Source organism: Podarcis liolepis, assembly GCF_965112155.1.
Source record: "Podarcis liolepis genome assembly, chromosome: 13".
Classification (NCBI taxonomy): domain Eukaryota; kingdom Metazoa; phylum Chordata; class Lepidosauria; order Squamata; family Lacertidae; genus Podarcis; species Podarcis liolepis.
In genome coordinates, this window is record NC_139573.1 from 38,150,177 (window position 1) to 38,177,689 (window position 27,513).

A 27,513-nucleotide genomic window follows, 5' to 3' on the forward strand; every position below is an offset into this window, starting at 1 on the left:
CAGGTTCATGCCCACATCATCTCTGCCTGCCCCTCCCTCCCACCTCCAACCAGGCTCAGAGCTGAGGAGTGGACTCAGGGACCCTGAGCATTAACTCAGCTTCAGACGTTCAAATGCAGCCGGTCCTTCACAAAATTTGGGAGGGTGAAGATGGATGGGGGCGGATAAATGGAGGGAGATGTGGGATTGAATAAGAGCAGGGGTGATAAATCGGGATCTGTAGGCGATACAGTAGATCAGTAAGGGTATCTGACGCTCGGTAGATTGACAACAACAACCACTACAACAAAATAATAATTCTGTGCCACAGCTAGACTTGTGATGATCATTTATCTCTCAGCCTCAGTGTTCCTTACCTGTAAAATATAGAGTATTAAATGGTTACTGTTGTGCAATTCTGCTGGCTGGTTTTAGTGTTTTATACAGTGGTACCTCTGGTTACGTACTTAATTTGTTCCAGAGGTCCGTTCTTAACCTGAAACTGTTCTTAACCTGAAGCACCACTTTAGCTAATGGGGCCTCCCGCTGCTGCCACACCGCTGCCATGTGATTTCTGTTCTCATCCTGAAGCAAAGTTCTTAACCCGAGGTACTATTTCTGGGTTAGCGGAGTCTGTAACCTGAAGCGTATGTAACCCGAAGCGTATGTAACCCGAGGTACCACTGTATTAGATTCCATGACCTGAAGTTACTCAGAGATTTCTAATTTGATACATGCATGAAATAGATGGGAGTTTGCTTACACTATAATAATTCTGCTAGTCTTTAAGGTGCTGCAAGACCTTGTTTTTCCTTCAAGTTACTAGCCTGACTATCCCTCCAAAAACAGAACTATCCTGTGTCCCTAACTTTCATTATCCACTATCACTGCACAAAACATCGCAGTACGCTTTCAAGCCAGTTTCCAGACTGCCTAACTGGGTCGTCTTGCCCATTATCTGAAATGTTAAGGTTTCTTAGTGCAGAAATCTAGTTCTGTGGATAACAGTGGCTTGAGGAAGGAGGTTAAGAACCACAATTTTTTTAGGAGTTAATGTTGTTTATTGTGGGCGAAAACTAAGAGAGAGGAGGAGATTGGAGCTCAAGAGTTCTTTAGGAAAGCTAAGGTGTACCCTGTTAGAGAGGAGTGGAAAGGGAAACAGAATGGGCAGAGAACAAGCGAAACAGACTAGAAGCCAGGACTCCTGAGTTCTTTGTACCTATCGACTGAATCACTCACAGAGATGCATGTGCTGCTGTTGGTTCCGGATGGCGTTTATTAATAATATTAATAATAATAATAATAATAATAATATTTATACCCCGCCCTCCCCAGCCAAGGCCGGGCTCAGAGCAGCTTACAAGCAATAATAAAAACAAGTTGAATGATTACAACTTAAAAACACAATTTAAATACTGAAACATTAAAATATTAAAATGTAGCCTCCTTGCAGGAGGAGAAAAAAAAGAAAGAGAGGGAGGGAATCAAAATGGCTCCAAGCCAAAGGCCAGGTTGAACACCTCTGTCTTACAGGCCCTACGGAAAGAAATCAGACCCTGCAGGGCCCTGGTTTCATGAGGCAGAGCGTTCCACCAGGCCGGAGCCAGAGTTGAAAAGGCCCTGGCTCTGGTTGAAGTCAATCTAACTTCCTTAGGGCCCGGGACCATTATTATTAGCTGCCCCCCTCCATTTAGACAAAGGGATTTGGGTTGCTACAGGAGTTTGGCCCAGTGCCCTGAACAGTGCAGTCGCTGGAGGCCACTTTGCAGAGGTCGCAGTGGCAGCTGACAGCCACAGGGTACGTGAAGATCGGATCGACACCTGCTGGGCATCCACGCAGCAGCATGGTCTCGTAGCGGACCTCCCTGTAGGTGCAGACTCTCTGGTTGAAGACAATTCGCTCATCCTTCAGCAACATCTCCTGTAAAGGAAGTCACCGGGCAGGGAGGAAAATAAAGGGAAGTTATAGACATGCCTGACTCGCCCTTGCTAACATAGGAGGAGCAGGGCAGCAACCAAAATGAAAAACCTGACAGGGAACTTCGTAAACTTTGAGTTCTTTTCTTCTTCTTTTTAAAAGTATATTTATTAAATTTTCAAAAATTATACAACAAAGACAAAAAAACAAAAATACAAAAACTTAACAACACGTATAATTTCATTCACTTATTTTCTTTTAACTTATTTCTCGGACCTCCTCATACCTCCCCTTTTTGTATTCCAATTCAAATTATTCATTTAGCAAATCCTCACCCTTAATTTTCACTTAATTTTACACCTTTCTTTCTTTTTATTTTCCCCCAACTTTGAGTTCTTTTCTAACCATCAAGCAGTGTATAAATTTCACGAAACAAATCGACCTTTAACATTGCCACACTTAACATATTTCTATCCCTCCTGTCTTCCAAGAAAGCCAAGGTGGTTTACATGATTCTCCCCCTTTTCCCCCTCACAACAACTCTGTGAGGAAGGTCAGGCTGAGAGTGAGTTTTGATGTTTTATCGTGTTTTTAATATTCTGTTGGGAGACGCCCAGAGTGGCTGGGGAAGCCCAGCCAGATGGGCAGGGTATAAATAATATATTATTATTAGTGCCTGGCCTGAGGCCACCCAATGAGTTTCAAGACTGAGTGGGGATTTGAACCCAGGTTTCCTCAATACAACACCCTTAACTGACACACTGGCTCGGCCTTCTTCTGATATGGGCCTGGCCTTGAGTGCACATTTGAATTCCATCCTGTTGTTGGAAGAATGGCAGATGAAGGTGATGGACTATATGGAATTGGCAGAAATGACTGGCAGAATCCGAGACCAGGGAGAAGAAATGGTGGAAGAAGACTGGAAGAAATTTAAAGACTATCTACAGAAATACTGTAAAATTAATGAATGTTAAAATGGTGTTGGACTGAAAATAAGTGGTTTTGGTATTAAGGCTAATAAGAATATGTAAATATAGATAGTTATTTGGATGAAAATATATAGTTATAATAGGTTAAGATTATAGAGTAAAGACAATTGAAAGAGGGTAAGGATTTGCTGAAAGGACTTTGTAAACAGGAATACAAAAGGGGAGGTGTGAGGAGGTCAAGGAAATAAGCAAATGAACTTAAAGATATTGAAAAATGGATTATTTCTTTTTAAGATATTTTTCTTTCTTCTTTCTCTTTTTTATTTTTTAACTACCGGTTTTCTAGGTTTCTTTTTTGGTAACTTTCTTATTAGTTCTTGTTCTTTCTTCTTTTTTGTATGTGTAATAGTTGGTTTATAAAAAAAACAACTTATGTTTTGTATGTTTCGTGTAAAATCTTAATAAATATTTTATTTTTTAAAAAATGAATTCCATCCTGTTGTGCCTCTCTCCTCACTGAGCAGAGCAGGCATGGAACAGGTTGGCACGGGGATGGGCTCCCAACACCTGCCACATCCTGCAAGTACAGAGATCCTCAGAACAGGTCATTCTTAGAGACAGATGTGTTCTTTCCCCCATAAGTCAACCTTTCCCAACTTCACTCCAGAAGTTCTGGGTTGCTACTCCCTTCAGCCCTGCCCACTGGCCGCCGCTGAGCCAAATGTAAGCAGCAACCCCAAACACAGATGGTGAGGCATAGTAAGGTAAAGGACCCCTGGACGGTTAAGTCCAGTCAAAGGTGATTATGGGGTTGCGGCACTCATCTCGCTTTCAGGCCGAGGGAGCCGGCGTTTGTCCACAGACAGCTTTCCGGGTCATGTGGCCAGCAGGACTAAACCGCTTCTGGCAGAATGGGACACCGTGACGGAAACCAGAGCACACGGAAACGCCATTTACCTCCCCGTCGCAGCGGTACCTATTTATCTACTTGCACTGGTGTGCTTTTGAACTGCTCGTTTGGCAGGAGCTTAGACAGAGCAACGGGAGCTCACCCCGTCATGGGGATTCGAACTGCCGACCTGATTGGCAAGCCCAAGAGGCTCAGTGGTTTAGATCACAACGCCACCCACGTCCTTTTACCTTTTTTTTTTTTTTTTTTGAGGCATAGTGCCAGCACAAAATTCTCATCTGCCCTTTTCTTAGCACTGCTTTTTGGAGGGCATAGTGACATGCTTACTCACTTCGGGGGTTCAGTGCTAAAGCCCCAAAAAAGGAGTGCACCTGTGTGCCTTCTAATTTTCAAGAAAGACGTTTGTCAATCGTGTAGACCAGGGATCGGGAACTTTAGGCTCAGGCCCTAAATGGAACCTTCTGGGCCTCTCTTCCTGACTTTCCAGGATGTACCTTCCTCAGTGCCTTTCCCTGGTCTCCACAACCTCCTCAAGTGGCTTAGGGCTCTCGTATTTACAGGACCGCCTCTCCTGGTATGCTCCGCAGAGGACCTTAAGGTCCATGAATAACCATAGTTTGGAGGTCCCGGGCCCTAAGGAAGACTATCCTCCATCAGGGCCAGGGCCTTTTCAGTTATGGCTCCGACCTGGTGGAATGCTCTGTCCCATGAGACTAGGGCCCTTCAGGATTTAACCTCCTTCCGTCAGGCCTGTAAGACAGAGCTATTCCGCCTGGCCTGTAATTTGAATTCAGCCTGATCTTTTATTTCCCTTCTCTTCCCTTCCCCTCCCCTTTTATGAAGATCACCCGCTCTGAGACCCCACAGCTAATTCTCCCCTGGCCTCCTTGCTGGCCCAAGTAGGACTAATTCAGCCAGCTAGCCCTGGTGACTAATGCTTATTAGATGGATTTCCCCCAAATTGATTTCTGAACTTTGAGTTTTATTGTTATTCATGTTTTTATACTGTGTTTTATGCTGCTTCTACGATTAAGTGTTTTAAATTTGTTGTTAGCCGCCCTGAGCCCGGTTTTCTGAACCGGGAAGGGCGGGGAATAAATAAAAATTGATTTATTATTTAAGTGCCTTCAGCTGTTAAAATGTCCACCACAGAGCTGGCAGGTGAGCTTTTCTCAGCTTGCCCAATCGGATGCACCTGATGCCAGGACCGATGGGAGCTGGAGTGCCAGCGCCATCTGGTGGGCTGCCTTGATTTAGCAACACGTGATCCGCTCCGGTCAATAATGCATAATTCTGAACTTCAAATGGGTGCCTGGCTTCCTAGGATGGCATTCCCCATTCCCCCGCTTCACAACACCCCACATATGCACACAAGCGCGCAGATACAAACCCTGGTCTCGCAGTAGCCACTGCAGATGGTGGTGGTGATGGGCATGCAGACGAGGCAGTCTTCTTTCTCGGCCGAGATGGTGACATTGATGGGGCGGCAGGCGGGGGTGTTGCTGGCGATGCCCGTGATGCTCCTGCGGCTGGCGGTGGGGGTAGCCACCAACAGGAAGAAGGCTGCCAGCAAGAGGATCTTTCCCTGGTTGTAAAAGGAGGGAGAGGTGAGAAGCAGGGATTGAGGAGTCTGAGAGCGAGGCTAGTCTGATGTCTATACCAGGTGTTGGTGAAATTGTTGCCATGGTGGTTTTAAGGGGTTGGGTGGGTCGTTTGCAACCCGCAGCGTTCACAACCCGCGCCTGCACATGCACGGGTTGCGATTCGCGTTTCTGTGCATGCGCGACTGCCGAAACCCAGAAGTAACCTGTTCTGGTACTTCCGGGTTTCGGTGGTCTGCAACCCGAAAAAACGCAATCTGAAGCGGCTGTAACCCGAGGTATGACTATAGTACAGGAGAACAATCCTGAAGCCATTTTGACTCTCCCAAATAAGCTTTCCAATTGACTTTTTGACTCTAGGGGCTTGCACCTCCCTTTTCAAATACAGTTTGGGAAGTATCTGCTAAGCTGAGCACACTATCAATACGTGTAAGAGATTCAGGAACTAAGTACTTACTATCATAAAGGAATGGTAAGGCTACTGATTTTCTCCTACTGATAGTGAACCCACTTAAGGACTGTATACAGGCTCTGTAATACCCCGTAAGGCAGTGTTGTCCAAACTTAGGTCTCCATCGGTTTTTGGACTACAATTCCCATCATCCCTCACCACTGGTCTTGCTAGCTAGGGATGGTGGAAGTTGTTGTTCAAAACTAAATGGCGACCTAAGTTTGGGAAACCTTGCCATAAGGGAAAGGGAGCAGTTTTTCTGATAACACAACCAATTACCGTAGTTTTTGCTCCATAGGACGCACTTTTTCCCTCTTAAAAACTAAGGGGAGAAGTCTGTGCGTCCTATGGAGCGAATGCAGGGGGGCAGGGAATTGCTTCCTGAGCATTTTCCCTCAACAAAAAATTGTAATTCTGTAAACCTTAAGATTCCCTTAGCCCTGCTAGTGTCTTTTTCACAATATATTTTCACTATATCCCTGTTTAGGGAAGTTTTTAATATTTAATGCTGTATTGTTTTTAAAACTCGATTGGGAGCCGCCCAGAGTGGCTGGGAAAACTCAGCCAGATGGGCCGAGTATAAATTATTATTATTATTATTATTATTATTATTATTATTATTATTAAGCATATCCTCCAACATCTCCCCAATGAAAATAGGATGATGATGATGATGATGATGATGATGATGATGATTTTATACCTTGCCCAGCCACTCTGAGTGGCTTCCAACACGTATAAAAACATTTTTTAAAAAATAAACATTAAAAAACTTCCCTAAACGGGGCTGCCTTCAGATGTCTTCTAAAGGTTGTATAGTTACTTATCTCCTTGGCTTGGGGGGGGGGTCATGTACCTCCATACTCTACAATATTTATTCAATGAAAATAGGGACGTCCCAAGGAAAAGCGGGACATTCCAAGATCAAATGAGACACCAGGACAGCTTCTGCAGATCTGGGAAATAGAGGCACTTGGAGGGTTTGCCCGTAGCTTGTACGATACCCTTGCTGCCGTCGCTCTCCCTGAAATGCTTAACCCATCTTGCATTCGAAAGACCCAAGCAGTAACCATTGCATTGCAACCTCAATAAACAGTTCATGCTATTCTAAAGTTGCTTCCCTCAGCGGCGAATGAGCAAGAACCGCACGCTGATCATCCCATGTTCTGCTTGAGTGGGCGCCTTATTCGTTTACACCTACCTGGATCAACTTCATCTCGTCTCCTGGGCTGGCCTGGATCGGAGTACCTCCGCCCCCTACCTTGCACCTCCTTTTATAAGGTCTTCCCCCGCCCATCACCCAACCCACAGAAGCCTCAAGGACAAAGGGGGCTGTGAGGATATCTGGTTGCCAAGCAGGTTGCAGCATCAAACGACGCCAAAAAGGCACTTTCACTGTTCTCTTGGGAAGTGCCGTTTTTCGGCTCTTTCCATTCAGCCAATAACAGCACCCTCCAATATTTATCCGATGAAAATAAGGGATGTCCGATCGTACCCTCCAACATTTCTCCAATGAAAAATAGGGGCGTCCTAAGGAAAGGAATCAAATATTCCGGGATCAAATCAGAAACCAGGTTGGTTTCTGTAAATCCGGGACCGTCCCTGGAAAATAGGGACATTTGCAGTAGGACTGCCATACGTCCAGGATTTCAAAGGCCAATTTCCGAAATGTGGCGCTTTGTCCTGCATGTTACATACGCTTCAGGTTACAGACTCTGCTAACCCAGAAATAGTGCTTCAGGTTAAGAACTTTGCTTCAGGATGAGAAGAGAAATCATGCTCCAGCGGCGTGGCAGCAGCAGGAGGCCCCATTAGCTAAAGTGGTGCTTCAGGTTAAGAACAGTTTCAGATTAAGAACGGACCTCCGGAATGAATTAAGTACTTAACCCGAGGTACCACTGTATATGGAATGAGTTTATGCAAAATGTAGCAGGCTATTACTATTTACATATGTATTAGGATAATAATATCAAATTTATATAAGAATGTATGGGTTAAGGCATTTCTCATATACCGTATTTTTCGCCCTATAGGACGCACTTTTTCCCCTCCAAAAATGAAGGGGAAATCTGTGTGCGTCCTATGGGGCGAATACAGGCTTTCGCTGAAGCTTGGAGGAAGCTTTCAGGAAGCTATCAGCAAGCCTGGGGAGCCCTGAGGGAGTTCCCGCGGGGCTCCCCATGCTGCGGATAGCAGCCTACCGCCTGGCACGCAGGATGCCCTGAAGCAGAGCGCCCCGCGCGCCGGGCAGACATCGGCCAGCCCCACAAGCTTGGGGGACAGCAGGGAGGCGCAGCGCTGCCATCCCGCTGTTCCCCGACCTGGTTTTGGGGGGGAAATAAAGGGGGAATCCTTTATTTCCCCCCCAAAAAAATTAGGTGCGTCCTATGGGACGGAGCGTCCTATGGGACGAAAAATACGGTATTGTAAATACAGTGGTACCTTGGTTCTTGAGCTTAATCCATTCCAGGAGTCCATTCGACTCCCGAAACCGTTCGAAAATCAAGGCACAGCTTCCGATTGGCTGCTGGAGCTTCCTGCACTCAAGCGAAAGCTGCATTGGACTTTTGGCTTCCAAAAAAGTTTGCAAACCAGAACACTTCCAGGTTTGTGGCATTTGGGAGCCGATTTGTTTGGGAGCAAAGCCGTTCGAGTACCAAGGTACCACTGTATATTGCTTCTTTCTACACATTTTCTAGGACACCCCCCCTTTCCCCCCCTTTGCATCACTTTATTTCTTCATATTTGAAACCTTCTCAATAAAAATTTAATTTATAAAGTTACAAGAAGTTAAATCGCAAACCCCCCCCAAAACCTGTTGCCTCTTCACGGCACCCAAAATCAGCTGCCTGAGGCGGCTACCTCACTCTGCCTATTGGTGGGGACAGTCCTGTTTAGGCCTGAGATAGGGATCAAATTAATCCTGGGGGTGCTGGTGGATAATTAAAAAACAACAACTAATTTCATACCCCACAAGTGTTCTGGAAAAAAACAGGACATATTGGAGGTAATGTAATCTGCATTTCAAGATGAAATCAACAGTTTTCATCTCCTGCTGCCAGCAGTAACAAAAAACAAATGAAGTGGCTAGAGATTTTTTCCTAGGCCATGGGTTCCTATTTCTTGTCCAAGGCCATTAGCTCTGGGCTACACCAGGTGTGTTGCTAGGTGACAAATCCCTGCTTCCTTTGACACATCCCTTCTACCTGAGTGGTGTCCCTGAAGCCAATCCTCGCCATGGCGGAAAGAGTGGGAGGACAGCAGTTTGCCTTGAAAAGCAGCCAAGTGCCAACTAGGCTTGAGCTTGGTTTCCTAAGAGACATGAGCCCATTGGGATGCAAGCAGTTCAATTCTGCTCGGTGCTGGGCTGAGACCCCCTTAACAGAGATGAGCTGATAATGATTGACGATGGGCTTTTTCCATGAAGAGATCAAAGGACGTTGGCAATGCCAGGTGGGAATTGGGATCACGAATTTTAAGGATAAAATTTATAGAGTGAGTTTACTTATACGCCATAAAAAGGTAAAGGGGTAAAGGGACCCCTGACCATTAGGTCTTGTTGTGGCCGATTCTGGGGTTGCGGCGCTCATCTCACTTTATTGGCCGAGGGAGCTGGCGTACAGCTTCCGGGTTGTGTGGCCAGCATGACTAAGCCACTTCTGGCGAACCAGAGCAGCGCAGGGAAACGCATTTACCTTCCTGCCGGAGCGGCACCTATTTATCTACTTGCACTTTGACGTGCTTTTGAACTGCTAGGTTGGCAGGAGCAAAATCCCCGTCGCGGGGATTCGAACCACCGACCTTCTGATCGGCAAGTCCTAGGCTCTGCGGTTTAACCCACAGCGCCACCCGCGTCCCCACTTATACGCCATATCCTCCAACATTTCTATGATGAAAATAGTGACGTCCCATTTCACGAAACCTTATACATCTTATTGGGTTGCCCCAGCCACTCTGGGCAGCTTCCAATATACAGTGGTACCTCGGGTTAAGTACTTAATTTGTTCCGGAGGTACATTCTTAACCTGAAACTGTACTTAACCTGAAGCACCACTTTAACTAATGGGGCCTCCTGCTGCCCCTCGCTGCCAGAGCACGGGTTACAGACACTTCAGGTTACAGACTCTGCTAACCCAGAAATAGTACCTCGGGTTAAGAACTTTGCTTCAGGATGAGAACAGAAATTGTGCAGTGGTGGCACAGTGGCAACGGGAGGCCCCAGTAGCTAAAGTGGTACCTCAAGTTAAGAACAGTTTCAGGTTAAGAACGGACCTCCAGAACGAATTAAGTTCTTAACCCAAGGTGCCACTGTATAAAACATTATTAAACTTTTTTTTTAAAGTCCCTGTAGAGGATTGCCTTCAGGTGGCTCAGGGGCCGGATAACTCCATACCCCACAACATTTCTCCAATGAAAATAGGGACATCCTAAGGAAAAGTGGGACATTCTGGGATCAAATCAGAAACTGGGGCGGCTTCTCTAAATCAAGGACACCCCTGAAAAATAGGGACACGTGGAGGGTCAGATTTGCTGCTTTTCCACCATGAGCTGTGCCCAAATCTGCTTACAGCAAACATCAAAATACAAAGATAAGAAAAATGCAGAGCACGTCAGTAAATTTTAAAAAATGACTGAGATAAATTTAACAAGCATAGAATAAATTTAATATTGCAAAAAAGAAGGGTGAACGGATGGATGGATGAAAAGAGAAAGAAAGAAAGAAAGAAAGAAAGAAAGAAAGAAAGAAAGAAAGAAAGAAAAGCAGTTTTTGAGCTGGTTCAGGGTCACCCCTCTGAAACAGGCACCTCTTCAGTGGGCTGTTTATCAGAAATGAAGCTTAGTATATGTCCTTGGAGCAAGCTTCTCTGAAATTGGATTCCCCTGTGTATGCTGTTGTGAGTTGTTTTGCCAGATGGGCAGAGTGCAAATAAAACAGGATGGAACAATGATGGGCAAAAAATGACCCTCAAAAAGGGCACTCAACTCCTGATCAAATGGAAAGGTAGCAAGGAATTGACAATGGAAACTGTTGCTCTCTTATCCTACCAAACAGTCTTCCTTGTCTTCCTTTTTGGTTTATTATACAGTGGTACCTCAGGTTAAGTACTTAATTCGTTCCAGAGGTCCGTTCTTAACCTGAAACTGTTCTTAACCTGAAGCACCACTTTAGCTAATGGGGCCTCCTGCTGCTGCCGCGCTGCCGGAACACAATTTCTGTTACCATCCTGAAGCAAAGTTCTTAACCTGAAGCACTATTTCTGGGTTAGCGGAGTCTGTAACCTGAAGCGTATGTAACCCGAAGTACCACAGTATTATAGTAGGTTTCTTACACAGCTACATTCCCAAATTGCCAAAATTAACACTGTGCCTAGCTAGCTTTGTTATAACACAGTCTTTAAAAATGCACTGAAACTTGTCTGTATATGTTTGCGTGCACTCAAAACACATTGCTGTGATTAACAAAACAGAGGGGAAACGGTTTCGGAAGAACGTGTCTGACCAAGGCTGAAGCTGAAACATTTTGCCACATAAATAAAACCCTGATTTTGTTAAATCACAGTTACACATATATTATTTTAGTGATTAACTAAATCCCAGTCCCCAAAGGGATATGGAGCAAGCTTGCGCAAAGTGCTGTTGGATACGCACACGTACCTTTTGAAAGGTCTTTTCAAAACACACACTGTTGATTAGAGCCGGCGCTACAGCTTGTGTCTGGAAACAGTTAAACTACACAGCAGTATGGAAGAGCTTGTGCTGGGTGATTTTTAAGAGACCCCCCCCCCCCGGGGCCACCAGCTGGTACCTGCTGAAGCAGGACTTCGAAAACACACTGAAGCAATGAATGCCAAATTGATGTAGAAGCTAAAATGTATTTATTAACTCACTTCTTTTATAGATATATATTTTATTTGGTTTTACATATTTAAGTTTACAATCATACCACAACACATCCAAAGTTACAAGGGTCTCCCGAATCTCTGGACTTCTTCCCCTCCCCGGGTTCTGTTAATAAACCTTTTCTACTGCACCTTTTTTAAATAATCCAAGTTTCTTATAACTCCATGGTGTCCATAGTTCTCGTTACATTACAAGTGTTATTGCAGTCCTGCTAATGTTTTCAACTACTTACAGCGGTCTTTAAGGTAAATTGTAAATTCTTTCCCATTCGTTATTAAAGTTTTGGTCTTCCTAGTTCCTGAGCTTTCTGGTCAGTTTTGCCATTTCGGCATTGTCTGACAGCTTCATTTGCCATTCTGCTCTGGTAGGGACTTAATCTTTCCATCTCTGAGCTAGCAGCATCCGTGCAGCTGTCGTCACATACATAAAAAGTATTTTCTGCTCCCTTGGAATTTCATCACTTATAATTCCTAATAGAAAAGCCTCTTTTTTATATAAAGGTTATTTTAAACATTTTTTTTCAATTCATTATATATCATTTCCCAGAATGCTTTTATTACCTTGCATGTCCACCACATATGGTAAAAGGTGCCTTCTTTTTCTTTACATTTCCAGCAGGTACAGTGGTACCTCGGGTTAAGAACTTAATTCATTTTGGAGGTCCATTCTTAACCTGAAACTGTTCTTAACCTGAGGTACCACTTTAGCTAATAGGGCCTCCCGCTGCTGCCGCACGATTTCTGTTCTCATCCTGAAGCAAAGTTCTTAACCCGAGGTACTATTTCTGGGTTAGTGGAGTCTGTAACCTGAAGTGTCTGTAACCTGAAGCGTCTGTAACCCGAGGTACCACTGTATTTGTACCTGTCATATATTTTTGCTGACATTGTTGTTGTTGTTTAGTCGTTTAGTCGTGTCCGACTCTTCATGACCCCATGGACCACAGCACGCCAGGCACTCCTGTCTTCCACTGCCTCCCGCAGTTTGGTCAGACTCATGCTGGTAGCTTCAAGAACACTGTCCAACCATCTCGTCCTCTGTCGACCCCTTCTCCTTGTGCCCTCCATCTTTCCCAACATCAGGGTCTTTTCCAAGGAGTCTTCTCTTCTCATGAGGTGGCCAAAGTATTGGAGTCTCAGCTTCAGGATCTGCCCTTCTTTTGCTGACATACTTGGTATTAAATACCAATGGTACATCATTTCCATATAATTTTCTTTCAATGGACAGCATGCCGTGAATTTCAAATCAGTTTTCCATAAAATATTTATTAACTCGCTTCTGGTGTTTTGGACTACAACTCCCATCAGCCCCTGCCAGCCGAGGCTGATGGGTGTTCTTCCAAGGAGTTCAAGGGAGCAGCATACATAGTTCTTCCCCTCACACTGCCATCGTAGCAACCCCCTGAAGAAGGTGGGAGGGTGTGTGGATGCATGTGATTAGATCATGGTCAACCAATCAGATCCACAGAAGTCAAGATGTAAACATGGATCTCACCAGCCCTTATCCAACACGTGCACCCACAACCTCATATCGGCTCTGGAATGATGGGCTTCAGCATGATTTGCTCCAGTTTGTCAAATCCATCCCTCCTTCCACGCCCACCTGTGTGAGTTAAAATGGGCAGGTGAGTGCTACAACAGCAGCAAGAATACTTATTGCAAAGTATTGGAAGACACAAGATTTACCCACTCTGGAAGAATGGCAGATGAAGATGATGAACTATATGGAATTGGCAGAAATGACTGGCAGAATCCGAGACCAGGGAGAAGAAATGGTGGAAGAAGACTGGAAGAAATTTAAAGATTATCTACAGAAATACTGTAAAATTAATGAATGTTAAAATGATGTTGGACTGAAAATAAGTGGTTTTGGTATTAAGGCTAATAAGAATATGTAAATATAGATAGTTATTTGGATGAAAATATATAGTTATAATAGGTTAAGAATATAGAGTAAAGATAAATGAAAGAGGGTAAGGATTTGCTGAAAGGACTTTGTAAACAGGAATACAAAAAGGGGAGGTGTGAGGAGGTCAAGGAAATAAGCAAATGAACTTAAAGATATTGAAAAATGGATTATTATTTTTAAGATATCTTTCTTTCTTTTTTCTCTTCTTTTTATTTTTTCAACTACCTGTTTTTTTCTATTTTGTATTTTTTCTATTTTGTATCACACTGTTTTTCTTTTTCTTCTTTTTTCTTTCTTTTTCTTTTTAGGTCTCTTTTTTGGTAACTTTCTTGTTAGCTGTCATTTTTTTCTGTTTTTTTGTATGTGTAATTGTTGGTTTAATTATTTTTAACTTTTTTAAAAAACTTATGTTTAGTGTAAAATCTCAATAAATATTTTATTAAAAAAAATGGGCAGGTGAGTACGCAAGGACAGCCCTCCTAAAGCTAAAAGTATAAATTACAAAATGGAAAACAACTGAAGATTTCAATCTCAAATCGTCTGGAAAAGACCACTGCAAGACACAGCCCAAAACATGCCGTTTTCTGAATGCTTCTAAATGCCAGACTGTGAAGTATAATTCCTGAATGAACACTGAAATGGAAAATAACACTATAATGTGTCTGCATGTATACTGTGAAGAATGGCATGAAAATTTCCACTGAAGCGAGAGAAAACTGTGAAGAGAACCTAACAAGTTAATAATTAGTGAGTATATCTATGTGGCTCAGTCACATGGTGTTTAAAACACCTGAAATGCGTGTTACAAGTACATGCTAATCTGTGGTCTTCTATCTTGGAAGGAGTGTATCTTTGTTCTCAAGCTACTGGAGAGAATGAATGTTTTACTCCCTCTCTCTGGTAGAACAGCCTCAGCCTAATGGAGGCTGAAATGGAGAAGAGACAGAGCTTTAATTCTTAGTTCTGGAAGATATTCATAATCTAAGACATTTCACCTATGCTGGCATTAGTATACAGTGGTACCTCGGGTTAAGTACTTAATTCGTTCTGGAGGTCCGTTCTTAACCTGAAACTGTTCTTAACCTGAAGCACCACTTTAGTTAATGGGGCCTCCTGCTGCTGCTGCGACGCCGGAGCACAATTTCTGTTCTTATCCTGAAGCAAAGTTCTTAACCTGAAGCACTATTTCTGGGTTAGCGGAGTGTGTAACCTGAAGTGTATGTAACCTGAAGCGTATGTAACCTGAGGTACCACTGTATTATGCAACAAACTGGATGTAAATTTATTGCTTGAAGTCGAATGGAGTTTGAGTTCTGTAAGCAAAGCTTTCCGAACAGTATTTTTGGACCGGATAATTTTTATTTCAAAGAAGAGTTTGTTTTTATTTATCCAAACTGCTGCCCATATGTGCAGCGTTAACAATATCAATAGAGACTCTGTGGTCATCTCTGCAAAATGGACACAAATGCTAGATAAGATAGATTCTATAGGTTTGCTCTCCCTGATCCTTGCAAAACGCTTGCTGCCCTGGCCTCTCACACCGGCATGGGCTTGCCACTCCCGTAGCATTTATACTCTGTTTCGTACATGCGAGGAACGCACATGATCTCCACCACAGGCACCCGGCAGGAGACTGTGGGAGGCTTCTCCACCGGGCAAAAGCGGTCCCAGGTGCGCTTGTAGTCATGGGGAGGCTGGTAGGATTCTCGGGTCAGGGGAAGCAGACCCCGGTGGGGAACGGCAGGTATGTGTGGCCCCAGACGGGGCACTCGGGTTGCTTTGAGGAACACCTTGATGTCCCGCATTGGTTCAGGATCACGGATCACGGGGTATTCGCCACACCGCTCAAGCGAGAGAGCATCCTTCCTGGCGTAGCCTTGTCGTTCCTTGCTGCAGGAGAGAGGGGAGGGAGGGAGGATCAAAATGCGTCCATTTCTCTGAAAGTGGGGTGAAACCAAGCAGTTTAAAGGAGAGAACACTGTCTGGAAGGAGCTCCCTGTGTACACACCGCTACTCTTCGCACTGCAGAATATGATATTTTTTGGGAATAACTTGCTGTATTTTTCGCTCTATAAGACGCACTTTTCCCCTCCTAAAAGTAAGGGGAAATGTGTGTGCATCTTATGAATGCAGGCTGCGCAGCGCTCCCTCTCGCTGTTCTAGCTTCTGGCTTAGCCACGCAAAGCCTCCGCAGGGCAGCGGGGAGTGGCTCTGTCCCCACCTCCCAGAAAAGCCCCCAAGAGCCGCGCTCAGGAGAGGCTTCGGTGGCTATCCCAGAAGCCAGATCCCTCTTTCTGTTCTGTTCTGGCTTCTGGGATTCAGAATATTTTTTTCTTGTTTTCCTCCTCCAAAAACTAGGTGCGTCTTATCGTCTGGTACGTCTTATAGAGCGAAAAATACGGGACCTTTTTCTTGATCCTGTGATACGCCATACTTTCTTTGCATGCCTGCACTCGGGTAGCACACAGACTTTTATCACTGGTATTTCATTAAAATCAGTAAAAATACTGATACCTACAGGACCGCCTCTCCTGGTATGTCCCACGGAGGACCTTACGGTCTTCAAACAAAAACATATTGGAGGTCCCCCGGGCCACAGGCTGGCCTCAACCAGAGCCAGGGCTTTTTTGGCTGTGGCCCCAATCTGGTGGAACGCTCTGTCACAAGAGACTAGGGCCCTGCGGGACTTCACATCTTTCTGCAGGGCCTGCAAGACAGAGCTGTTCCACCAGGCCTTTGGCCAAGGCACAGTCTGACCTCCTCCTTTGGCAATCCTCACAGAACTCTAGCCCAATGGTTGCCATTAATTTGATTCTGAATTGATTTTAAAATGAATTGATTTTAGAATACTGTGTTACTTTTATTGTTGTTAACCACTCTGAGTCCGGCTTCGGCTGGCGAAGGCGGGATATAAATAAAATTATTATTATTATTTCGATAGCAAAACGGATAGCTTACATAAATCGAGCAACAGCCAACATCTGCCATAATCACAGATATCATAGAGTTGGAAAGGACCCTGAGGATTTTCTAGTCTAACCCCCTGCGATGCAGGAAGATACAAGCTGTCCCTTACGGGGATCGAACCTGCAGCCTTGCCATTATCAGCACAAACACTCCAGCCAGCTAAGCTATCCAGCTGTCAAGGCACATTAGGCATGGTTATCAACCTAAAAAATACAAGTTCTGTGCCATTGTAAACAAGTTGTCCTAGCGGTAGCAAACAAGGGTCAAAGAGTGGAATGTGGGTTCAGAGACGAGACAATAAATAAACGAATAAATAAATGAAATAATATTTATGCTCCACCCATCTGGCTGGGTTTCCCCAGCCACTCATTAAAAACACGATTAAACATCAAACATTAAAAACTTCCCTAAACAGGGTTGCCTTCAGATATCTTGTAAAAGTCAGATAGTTGTTTATTTCCTTGACATCTGATGGGAGGGAGGGAGCCACTACCGAGAAGGCCCTCTGCCTGGTTCCCTGTAACCTCACTTCTCGCAGTTGCACCCTAGAGGATTACGGGAAGGGAGTGTAGGCAGTGGCAGAGGTGTCTGGGGTGGGGAGAGAACCTTGGAAGTGCTACTTACTCAGTGAAGGGATGGAAGTCCCGGCTGGTGACAGAGATATAGGGGTCATTCAGCCGCAGAACTGCCTTGTCCCGGATGTAGAAGGGTCTGCCTGCCATCTCTTCATTCCGTGTGCTGGCCACAATGGACTGCAGAGAGCAAAGGAACAAAGCCTCTGTTGTGCGTCTTGAACTCCTCAGCGCACCACAGTGGACAACCCCAACCAAGCCTGGTATTACCACACAACATTCTTGAGTGCCACCCACAAAAGAGGATAGGTCCTTCAAAGTAGCTGAATTTATAGAATTGGTGAAATTAACTGCAGCAATAAGATATCAGACAAATCAGAAATTAAGGTCACATTGGGTATGGTTTGAAGAATATATGAGTAAGCCCTGCTCTAAAGCTAGCATGCTGATATGTTTGGACTAAGCTTGTAAAGTTGATTTAGATAATATAATAGTACAATAAAATAAGTAAGGTATTTATTTATATTATATTATATTATGTTATGTTATGTTTTATATTATCTTATGTTATGTTATATTTATTATATATTTTATTTTATTTATTTATTATAAGGTATTTATATATTATTTACAAGAATTGCAATGTAAATAAGAACTTTAAAGGAATAAAGATGATGAGCACTGGTGGAGGGAAGTCACAAGGGTGTATCACCATCCACCTATTTTATGCATTTTTCTTTACCTATAGTCTTTCCTTTTTTCTGTTTGTTTGCTTGTAAGTGTATGTACCGGTATGTTACTGGTTTGTATGTATGTTAAATAAATAAATAACATTATTAAAAAAAAAAAAACAACGTTCTTGAGTGCCTCCCAGGGCCCAGCAATGACTGAGCCACCATTTTAATTTCCCACAATGCCCCTGGAGCAATGCTGTCTCAAGGGCATTGTGGGGGAAAGGAAAGGGTGTAGCTCCTTGTGGCTGCTTTCACTGCCAACTAAACCTGCCAGAATCAGGAGGGGAGTCCCTCAGATCCTTGACCTCAGCCTTAGTTAGAGCTCTTGGGTCTCAAGCACATAACCTGCTTTCTTTGATTGGCAGGCCAGCAAAATAAAGAAGGATGTCAAAGAAAAGACCAGGCATGTTGAGGAAGGGATAGGGAAGGCCCAATCTGAGGCCCAATACCAAGATCAGAATCCCACCTCGAACTTGCTTCAGAGGCACCGAGGATAACCCAAATACAGTCCATACCTCAGGTTAAATTTGCTTCAAGTTGAGCGCGTTCGAGTTGCGCTCCACGGCAACCTGGAAGTAATGGAGCGTGTTACTTCTGGGTTTCGCCGCTTGCGCATGTGCGGACGCTAAAAAATGACGTCATGCGCATGCGCAGAAGCAGCGAAAAGTGACGCACGTGTGTGCAGATGTGCCGTCGCTAGATACGTTTACCTCTAGATGCGAACGGGGCTCTGGAATGGATCCCATTCGTATCTAGAGGTACCACTGTATAAGCAGTTAGGCCAGGGATAGAGAAGGAACTGCAAATGTTGTTGAACTACAACAGCTCCCATCACCTCTCACATCATTGACTGCATTGGCAGCGGCTGATGGGAGTTGGGGGTCCCACAATATCTGGAGGGACACAGGTTTTCCTTCCCACTAAAAGCAGGCAGCACCAACCTTCCCCACACGCCAGGAAATAATGGATACTGATTGGTCCGATTCCATAGGTAGCATGCAGAGATGTGCAAGCTTTTGTTGGAATCCATCTGTCTCAAGAGACAACGGAGTGCACCTCTGGGGGTGAAGCCAAATTGACCTCCCTGGGGCGCAAGCCTGGGCAGTGTGTATGGAGGTCCTGGGCTGACCAAATGACAAGACCCATCCGCCCCTGGCCTCACTGATGTGGTCCAAAGGACAGCAGAGCAAGACGCAGTTGGGCTGCAAAAGTTGCCGGAAGGAGGTGCACAACGTGTCTTAAGGACTCCACTCTGGATTTGTGTAGGGTTTACTTTACTCCTGTTATGTACTGAGCTGAATCCTAGAACAATAGGATCCAGAATGCAGCAGTCTGATTGGTCTGCAGGAGCAGCCAATCAGGCTCCTGGATGAAGTGACTCAGCGACCTGATTAGCCTGCAGGAGCAGCTAATCAGGCTTCTGGAGGAGGTAAATCCGCAACCTGATTGGCCTGCAGGAGCCGCCCGGAATTAGCCAATCACGCAGGGCCCATTGTGTAAATAATGTATATATAGCTACCGTATTTTTCGCTCTATAACACGTACCCGACCATAACACGTACGTAGTTTTTAGAGGAGGAAAATCCGTAGGCATGCCACCCGTAGGCATTCCCTCCATAACACGCACAGACATTTCCCCTTACTTTTTAGGAGGGAAAAAGTGAGTGTTATGGTGCAAAAAATACGGTAGATGTTTTGGGGAATTCATTGCTACTATGAGCTGAATAAAGAGCATGAAATTCACACTTGACTCCAAGTATATTTCAACTCCTTAGCCTTTTCTACTCCTGAAGATATCCCACAAGGCAGCAGAGGTTTGGATCAGTTTTCCTTCTCCTAGATGGGCTACCTTCCCAGTCTGACAAGTCCCATCTGCCTCTCACTTCCTTCTACAGATGGTGCAGAAACTACCGTCTTGACCGCTGGACCCACGATTGGTCGCATCTCTTCAATCTGCCAGAGCCTGTCTTGGCATGCATGTTAAAGTCCCTAACTCACTGAGGCTCTGAGACCCATCAGCCAATCCTCACCTGCTTTAGCCGGCCAGTCAAAGGCATTCCTGGGGTGTGGCCACTGTCGTATACTGACAGCTTCTAGGAGCCACAGGTGAGAGCTGAGTGCAAGTGGGGACCAAAGGTGGACAAACCACCCCAGAAGTAGCACGACATGTCCCCCACGAAAGGCACTACCCCCTCCCCTAACACCCTAAATATATATGCAAGCAATTTTTTGTAAGGTATGCAAAACCAAGCATCCTTTAGGTAGAGATTGTCAACTGGTTAACCTAAAACAGAACACAAAGATGTCTTGGTCAAAAGGAAGAAGATGTCCAGCATAGGGGGGATGTCCTCTCCCTGCTTCAGAAACACCAGATACCTTGGATGGTCCATCCAGGTGATGGTCAGCCAAGCCAAATGGCTGAGGCCCAGCATGGAAGGTGGGCTCTTGTGGGAGATTGGGCCAGCCAGGGTACCGTTCCCTCGTCTCGCTCTTCTGGTTGCCCATGGTCAGCGGGAACCTCCATGCTCTCAGCTGCAGCTGTCGGGGAGAAGAACAGAAACAGGGGTACAGAGAAGAAGGGGTTGGGGGAACAGTCACCATGACTTCGCAAGGACACCCTCTCGTGCAAATGTTTCCTCATTTGCCTCGGGGAGTTTGCCTCCTCCAGCCCGGTGTCTTCAAACAGAGCCATGGAGGAAAGATTATTTGTCGTGCCATCACCTTGTCACTTGAGGGCCTTTGCTCTTCCCCTTGACCAGGGGCTTCTGCTGAAAAACACCTTCATGTATGCGACAACGGCCGCGAGAGTTTTAATAGCACAAGGATGGAAGACTGAAGAAACCCCAACTAAAGAATCATGGCAAGAAAAATTGATGGACTATGCAGAACTGGCAAAACTGACATATAAACTACGGGACAAGGATAACTGTGACTTTAAGGATGAATGGGAACCCTTTACAAAGTATCTGAAGATGCAGCAAAGCAAACTGGACTCCTTGGCTGGCTTTGAATAAACATTCACAAAATTTTTATTGATAATAATCAGCTAAATAGTTTTGAGCATCTATACAACTGTATAACATGCAGAAAACAGCATTTTTAGAGAAATCAAAGACTGGAACTGAGGGAAGTCGGGGGGTGGGGGTGGGTAGGTTCTGTGGGGGGGAGGAAAAATGGGGGAGGGAAAATAAGGATGATATGTTTCTGGATAATATGTTTTGTTTTAATTTTGAATAAAAAAGTTATTTAAAAAAAAGAAAGAACAGGGGCTTCTGGGAAACTCTGCAGAATCCTCGCCCCTGTCCCATTCTCCTGCCTGGACTGCAATCACAGAGTAAGGGGTGTGTGGGGCTCCATCGATGATATTTCAAGATGTCCAGAATGTCCAGCTGATTCAGTGTGTTTCTAAATGGAGGCTTTATACAGCAAACCTGTTCCTCAGGTCTGATTTTTTTGTGTTTTGTATTTGGCACCCCCCCCCCATTTTTTCCAGTCACAGGTATTCACTGCTATTCCACCACTGTTTGTTCATCAACACTAGTGGGCGGAGTTTAGCAGAATGTGTCCAATTGGGTTTTTGTGGGGGTGGGATTCTTAAGTGTGTGTCACCCATTGCCTTTAACTTTACTGGGCATGCATGTGAATACTTCTGTACCTATTTGCATACATCTTTAAATTAAAATAAAGGAACCCTAGAAAAGCATACAAGAGCAGATGCTTCTCATCTTAATATTGTCATGTTTTGGAATGAACAGAAAGGGGGGCTTGTGATTTTTCAGAGCAGGTAGGCTGCAAGTAAATAAATAAAAATACTTAGCTAAAAGTAGAAATAATCAGAATATTTGAAACTGAAATGCTCGCTGAGGTCACTTGGGTGATGTTGTGACACATTCTAGCGATGCAACTGGCAACCTGACTGAGCAATAGGCATGGCTTCCACAAACTGGCCAATCGTGGTGCAGGTAGCTCAGTCCTGCTCCTCCCCCCCAAATCCTGGCTATGCCCAGGCTCAATTGAACTTACTTCTGAGTAAGCTCACACAGAACCAGGCTGTAATTTACAGACTGGATTCATTCCACCCATTCCCTCCTCAGTAAAGCCACCAAGCCTAGGGAACTTCAAGAAATGTCACTATTTGGGGGTGGGATTCGGTCACAAATTCAGGTTGCGCAGTTTAGTTGGCTGGAAACTCTTGCGCAACAAACCTGCTTCTGCAAAAGATCAGACTTTTTGCAAGAAGCAAAGTGACAGGGAAAAAAAACACTGGGAGTTCCCATAACACTTGGGTTGACACAACACCATCTGACCTCCCTGAAAGCAAATCATGACAAAAGCAGATTAAATTGCCAACTTTGTCTAATCCCCCTGCAAACAAATGTGGACAAATCCTCAACACACTGGCCATCTGGATGTACCCATTGACCATTTTGGCTTCTATTCCCCTTCCCAGATCTCAGAGCTTCCTCCTTGCCCCTTACCTTCTCTCTCAAATCTTTGTTGTAGAGGACGTCCCAATGCGGATAGGCAACAGAGTAGCGGGGGTGAGCCAGGACTCCCCCGTGGGTTTTCGGGCCATAAGCGAGTTGTGAGGTGGTTGTCAAGCGTGGGATGACCTCATCTCGGAAGACTTTCTCAGATGCCGGGGGCAGCGGCTCATAGATCGTAGACTGGCGATGAGCGAAGCAGGGGTGCAAGGGAGGAGATGTGGGAAAGAGCAGCAATGGGACAAACCATCAGGAAATGGGAAAATGGGTGCATGGATGAAAAATAGAACCAAGACCCCGCCCCCCGTAAGACCCATTTATTCCCGCAGGAGCTGGTTCCAGGCAGCATTAGCCCGCCTGCAGAGTACCTAGACAGGGGTCAGCAAACTTTTTCAGCAGAGGGCCGGTCCACTGTCCCTCAGACCTTGTGGGGGGGCCGGACTGTATTTTGGAAAAAATATATATGAATGAATTCCTATGCCCCACAAATAAGATGCATTTTAAATAAAAGGACACATTCTACTCATGTGAAAACACCAGGCAGGCCCCACAAATAACCCAGAGATGCATTTTAAATAAAAGGACACATTCTACTCATGGAAAAACACACTGATTCCCGGACCGTCTGGAGGCCGGATTTAGAAGGCGATTGGGCCGGATCCGGCCCCGGGCCTTAGTTTGCCTACCCATGACCTAGAGGCATAGCTGTCAACTTTTCCCTTTTCTTGCGATGAATCCTATTCGGAATAAGGGAATGTCTCGTAAAAAATGGATAACGTTGACAGCTATGCCTAGAGGTAGCGGGAGGGGGTGTCAGTCCCCCGCTACAAACCACATCGCTTCCACTAATCCGAATTGCACCAGCCATCCCCCTGAAAGTCACCAGCTTTGGCTCACTCGTGCATAGGGCGGCGGGAAGGGCAGTGGGGGGCTGTAATTGAGCCCCACTCCGCTGCTAGTCAGCCTCCAGTCATGCCTTCGTCCCTGCCGGGGCACCAGCGTCGGGGAGTCCACCTCCCAGTCGAAGGGGAAGGCGGAGAAAGTGCCCGCCATGTCCGCCTCCGCTTTTGGGACATGGTTGCCGGGCGGCCGGGCGGAGGAGGAGGAGGCGGCGGCTGGTACCCTGGGCACCAGGAAAGGGGCGGGGCCCCTGGAACGTTAGCGACAAACGTCGCCATGGAGATGGAACGCTCGGCAGCCGGGCGTTCTAGCGCCCCCTTTGATCGAGCCCTGGATTCCATCCGGTCCTGTCCTAAGGAGTCCCAATGGGATGCTGGACCGCTGTGGGAGGGGGAGCCAGGGCTTGCACCTGGATTTCCTGGGGGCCGGAAGGCCTGCTAAGGATCGTTGCTACTGAGTGCTAAAGGCCGTGGCTGAACGGTTGGGGTGCAAGCTCTTGTTGTGTTTAGCCCACCCTATTCGTGTTTACTGAGGAGTAAGCCCCTACCCGGTCCCTCAGCCCTTTCCACCTTGCTCCCAAGTAAGCGTGCATCGGGACTGTAACTTCAGTCGGAGGATGATTGTTCTTCTCATCCTTCATTGCATGCATGCACAAATGGGAGCTGCAACATGATGTTGCAGTATGGCAGGGGCAGAGGACCTGTGCCCCTTCCATTGGTGTTGGACGCCAACTCCCATCAGCCTCTTCTAGGACATCTGGTCTCATCCCACCTCTGTTTTCTGTCTCCACACGCCCCACGCCCCACTGCCTGCCTCCCATGGCCACTGATCAAAGCAAGCAGTTATTGCAGTTCAAAGGCCTTTAGAAGACATATTTATTATTAACATTTTTATTGTTGCTGTTGTTAATATGATTATTGAAAGGTTATGTCCAGTCAAATTCGACTATGGGGTGCGGTGCTCATCTACGCCTTCAGGCCGAGGCAGCTGGTGTTTGTCCACAGACAGCTTTTCTGGGTCATGTGGCCAGCATGATTAAACCACTTGTGGCACATGGGACAGCGAGAACATTACTAAAGCTCATGGAAACACTGTTAACCTTCCTGCTGCAGGGGTACCTATTTATCTACTCGTGCTGGTATGGTTGGCAGGAGCTGGGACAAAGAGACAGGAGCTCACCCCATCGCTCGGATTCGAACTACCGATCTTACGATTGGCAAGCCCGTTGTTGTTGTTTAGGACATCCCTATTTTCATTGGAGAAATGTTGGAGGGTGTGACAGACCCTCCAAGTGTTTTGGATTTACAGAAGCCTTCCCTGTTTCCGATTTGATCCCAGAATGTCCCACCTTTCCTTAAAAGGTAAAGATAAAGGGACCCCTGACCATTAGGTCCAGTCGTGGCCGACTCTGGGGTGGCGGCACTCATCTCGCTTTATTGGCTGAGGGAGCCGGCATACAGCTTCCAGGTCATGTGGCCAGCATGACTAAGCCGCTTCGGGCGAACCAGAGCAGCACACGAAAATGCCATTTACCTTCCCGCCACAGCAGGACCTATTTATCTACTTGCACTTCAACGTGCTTTCAAACTGCTAGGTGGGCAGGAGCAGGGACAGAGCAACGGGAGCTCACCCCGTCATGGGGATTCGAACTGCCAACCTTCTGATCGGCAAGTCCTAGGCTCTGTGATTTAACCCACAGTGCCACCCGCGTTCCTTAGGATGTCTCTATTTCCATCAGTGAAATGCTGGAGGGTGTGGAGTTACGCATACCTCCCCCCAATCCAAGTAGATAAGTAACTATACAATCTTTAGACATCTGTAGGCAACCCTGTTTAGAGAAGTTTTTAAATGTTTAATGTTTTAATGTTGGAAGCCGCCCAGAGTGGATGGGGCAACCCAGTCAGATGGGCAGGGTATAAATAATAATGTTATTGCTATTATCATTAGGGAATAGGACTTCCCTATTTTCACCGGAGAAATGTTGGAGGGTATGCGGGCAGAGACCTTGATGAGTCAGCTCTTCCAACCTTCCCCAAGCCTTGTTAGCTCCCAGGGAGATACGTCAGTGGGACGTCATGCACCATTGATACTCTTGTGTAGGCCTTCCAAGGGGCAGTGGGCAGAGACAGCCCTGCTCAGAGAAATTGGATAGGAGAAAGCTCTTTAACGCAACAAAAGAAGCAAGAACAATTTAAACAATGCGTCTGCTAGGGCTGCAAGAGACCCGTCTCAGGTATGGACGGCTTAAGAGAGCAGAGCCTCTTGCGTGGATCTTAAAAGCCAGGATTCGTTCATTACAGGGAGGAAATGGTTTCTGGGGTAACCTGGTCCTAAGCCATTTCTTAGGGCTTCAAAGGTCATTGCTGGCACTGCTAAATGGAGCCCGGAAACAAACAGGCAATCAGTACAGATGGAATCAGTTCTGATCTTGAAGCGCCGGATAACAATCTGGCGTTTTGTACTAATTGAAGTTTCCGGGCTCTTTTCAAAGGGCAACCTTGCAGTAAAGAACATTGCAGTTAATCCTTCCTAGAAATTAAAAAAGGAGAACCTTTTGCAATTTTACAGCTGGGTGCTTTCTTCAAATCGTGTGTTTTCCAGCTATCACAGGTGTGGCGGAGAACCAAGGTCCCTCCAGATATTGCTGAGCTGCAGGGGCCAGTGAAGGGAATATTTATATATTATATATTATATTTATAATATAACGTTGGAGGGGTGGAGAGCTGAATTTCAGAATCCCATCCCATCCGCTCCGTTCCATTTCCCCTTCCTCCCTGCTTTCCCCAGTGTGCTGTAGCAGTTGGAGCATCAGACTAGGACCTGGGAGTCCAGGGTTCGAATCCCCACTCAGCCATGAGGTTCACAGAACCTCGCAGGGTTGTTGTGGGGCTCAAATGAGGCAGGGGCGAAACCGTGAGCTCCTTGGAGAAAAAGGGTAGGATATGAATATAATCAATCCATAAATAGTCAGTGACCATGCAGGCTGCTTGGAGGCAGGGTTCCTTATGATGTTATTCTAGAGGGCTTTTGTACTTCTGCAAGCTGAGAGACTCCCCCAAGGCTTCTGATGCCCAAAGCTCGTGTGCGATCCTAAGGAGCACCCATCAACTGCAACCATAGGCGCCGACTCCATGGGGCCTGAGGGGGCCCGAGCCCCCTCAAAAATTTGTTTGGGGGGGCTCCGCCCCCTCAATAATCTCGGGCGCCCCTCCAGCAGAGCGCCACCGCCGCCCCTCCCCCAGCCCAAAATGCACAGGGTCGGGCTGCATGCCTCCTGCCCTCCCTCCCGAGCAAAAGCTCCACCCAATTTCCTTCGGAGCTGATTAATAGGCGCAGCACGCTCTCCCCTATTTGCTCACGAGGAGGCGGCGCCACTTTATCTGCATATTCATGAGCTTATTTATTATTCATGAGCTTTCCCGGGCCCCCCCAATATTTTTTATAAGTCCGCGCCCCTGACTGCAACCCACACCTCCAATAATAAAGACTTGCCATTTTACTTTCAGCCATCCGATGGCATTCAGGGTCAGTGCACACTATCACTTTTGGAGTTCCAGGTGGGTGGGATGGATTTGGAGAGGGTGGGGTGCATTTTATTGGTTTATTTATTGAATTTATATACAGTGGTACCTCGGGTTAAGTACTTCATTCGTTCCAGAGGTCTGTTCTTAACCTGAAATTGTTCTTAACCTGAAGCACCACTTTAGCTAATGGGGCCTTCTGCTGCTGCTGCTGCGCTGCTGCTGCACAATTTCTATTCTCATCCTGAAGCAAAGTTCTTAACCCAAGGCAATATTTCTGGGTTAGCGGAGTCTGTAACCTGAAGCATATGTAACCTGAAGCGTCTGTAACCTGAGGTACCACTGTACCACCCTGTATCCAGGGGATTCATGCATGTTCCTAGCAACCCTGAGAACCAGTGAGGGCCAACTTGAATTAAAATGGGGGGGGGGGAGCCCCACCCCGCATAATTGATTACATGACACAGTGCATGTGTGCCACGGCTAAAAATTGGCCGCTGTTTCTTTAATGCTAAAAGAACGAAGTCAGCATGAGTTAGCGGCCTACAATGACTTTCACCAAATTGTACCTGTATATATAGAGTGTTCAATGATAGTGTTGGGTGTGAGTTGGTTGGATGGTAGAAAGCCGGTTGCGTTTGGTGTGTGTAAAAGCTGTCGGTCGTGGTTGGAGAAGACAACTTTTAAGAATAAAAGCAGCAATACTCTTCAAAGTACTCTTTCTCAAAGACTCTTTTGTGC

General features: G+C 45.9%; 2 protein-coding genes and 1 long non-coding RNA gene across 4 annotated transcripts; 1 reads left to right on the plus strand and 2 right to left on the minus strand.

The window, feature by feature from the left end:
- Nucleotides 1-177: 177 nt before the first annotated feature.
- LOC310690776 (lutropin subunit beta-like) lies at nt 178-9,081 on the minus strand. 2 transcript variants are annotated; one of them, XM_083470331.1, is made up of 3 exons: nt 8,995-9,081; nt 5,127-5,321; nt 178-1,900 (listed from the first exon to the last, which is right to left on the minus strand). In XM_083470331.1, the coding sequence occupies exons 1-3, from the start codon at nt 9,025-9,027 to the stop codon at nt 1,670-1,672; spliced, it is 459 nt and encodes a 152-aa protein (XP_083326457.1). In that variant the 5' UTR covers nt 9,028-9,081; the 3' UTR covers nt 178-1,669. The 2 variants fall into 2 exon arrangements, with proteins under 2 accessions (XP_083326457.1, XP_083326456.1); XM_083470330.1 differs by lacking the exon at nt 8,995-9,081 and adding an exon at nt 6,990-7,060.
- A 2,977-nt stretch (nt 9,082-12,058) lies between these two features.
- On the plus strand, nt 12,059-14,933 carry LOC310690919. Its single transcript, XR_014518285.1, has 2 exons — nt 12,059-13,310; nt 14,051-14,933. It is a non-coding gene; the product is annotated as an uncharacterized lncRNA (long non-coding RNA).
- On the minus strand, nt 14,934-23,493 carry SAXO3 (stabilizer of axonemal microtubules 3). Its single transcript, XM_083470194.1, has 5 exons — nt 23,249-23,493; nt 22,346-22,534; nt 20,244-20,405; nt 17,186-17,313; nt 14,934-15,484 (listed from the first exon to the last, which is right to left on the minus strand). Exons 1-5 carry the CDS (start codon nt 23,402-23,404, stop codon nt 15,130-15,132), a joined length of 990 nt encoding a protein of 329 aa, XP_083326320.1. The 5' UTR covers nt 23,405-23,493; the 3' UTR covers nt 14,934-15,129.
- Nucleotides 23,494-27,513: the final 4,020 nt, after the last annotated feature.

Bases quoted from the DNA above. Each gene is read 5' to 3' on its own strand.
- LOC310690776 (XM_083470331.1), bottom strand. From the start codon at position 9,027: ATGGCGAGGATTGGCTTCAGGGACACCACTCAG. The intron at 5,322-8,994 runs GTAGAAGGGATG...TTTTACAACCAG, and splicing joins GCTTCAGGGACACCACTCAG to GGAAAGATCCTCTTGCTGGC. The intron at 1,901-5,126 runs GTTTGTATCTGC...CTTCCTTTACAG, and splicing joins GTGGCTACTGCGAGACCAGG to GAGATGTTGCTGAAGGATGA.
- SAXO3 (XM_083470194.1), bottom strand. From the start codon at position 23,404: ATGGCGGGCACTTTCTCCGCCTTCCCCTTCGACTGGGAGGTGGACTCC. The intron at 22,535-23,248 runs GTGAGCCAAAGC...GCTCATCGCCAG, and splicing joins TCCCGCCGCCCTATGCACGA to TCTACGATCTATGAGCCGCT. The intron at 20,406-22,345 runs GTAAGGGGCAAG...TCTCCCCGACAG, and splicing joins ACAAAGATTTGAGAGAGAAG to CTGCAGCTGAGAGCATGGAG.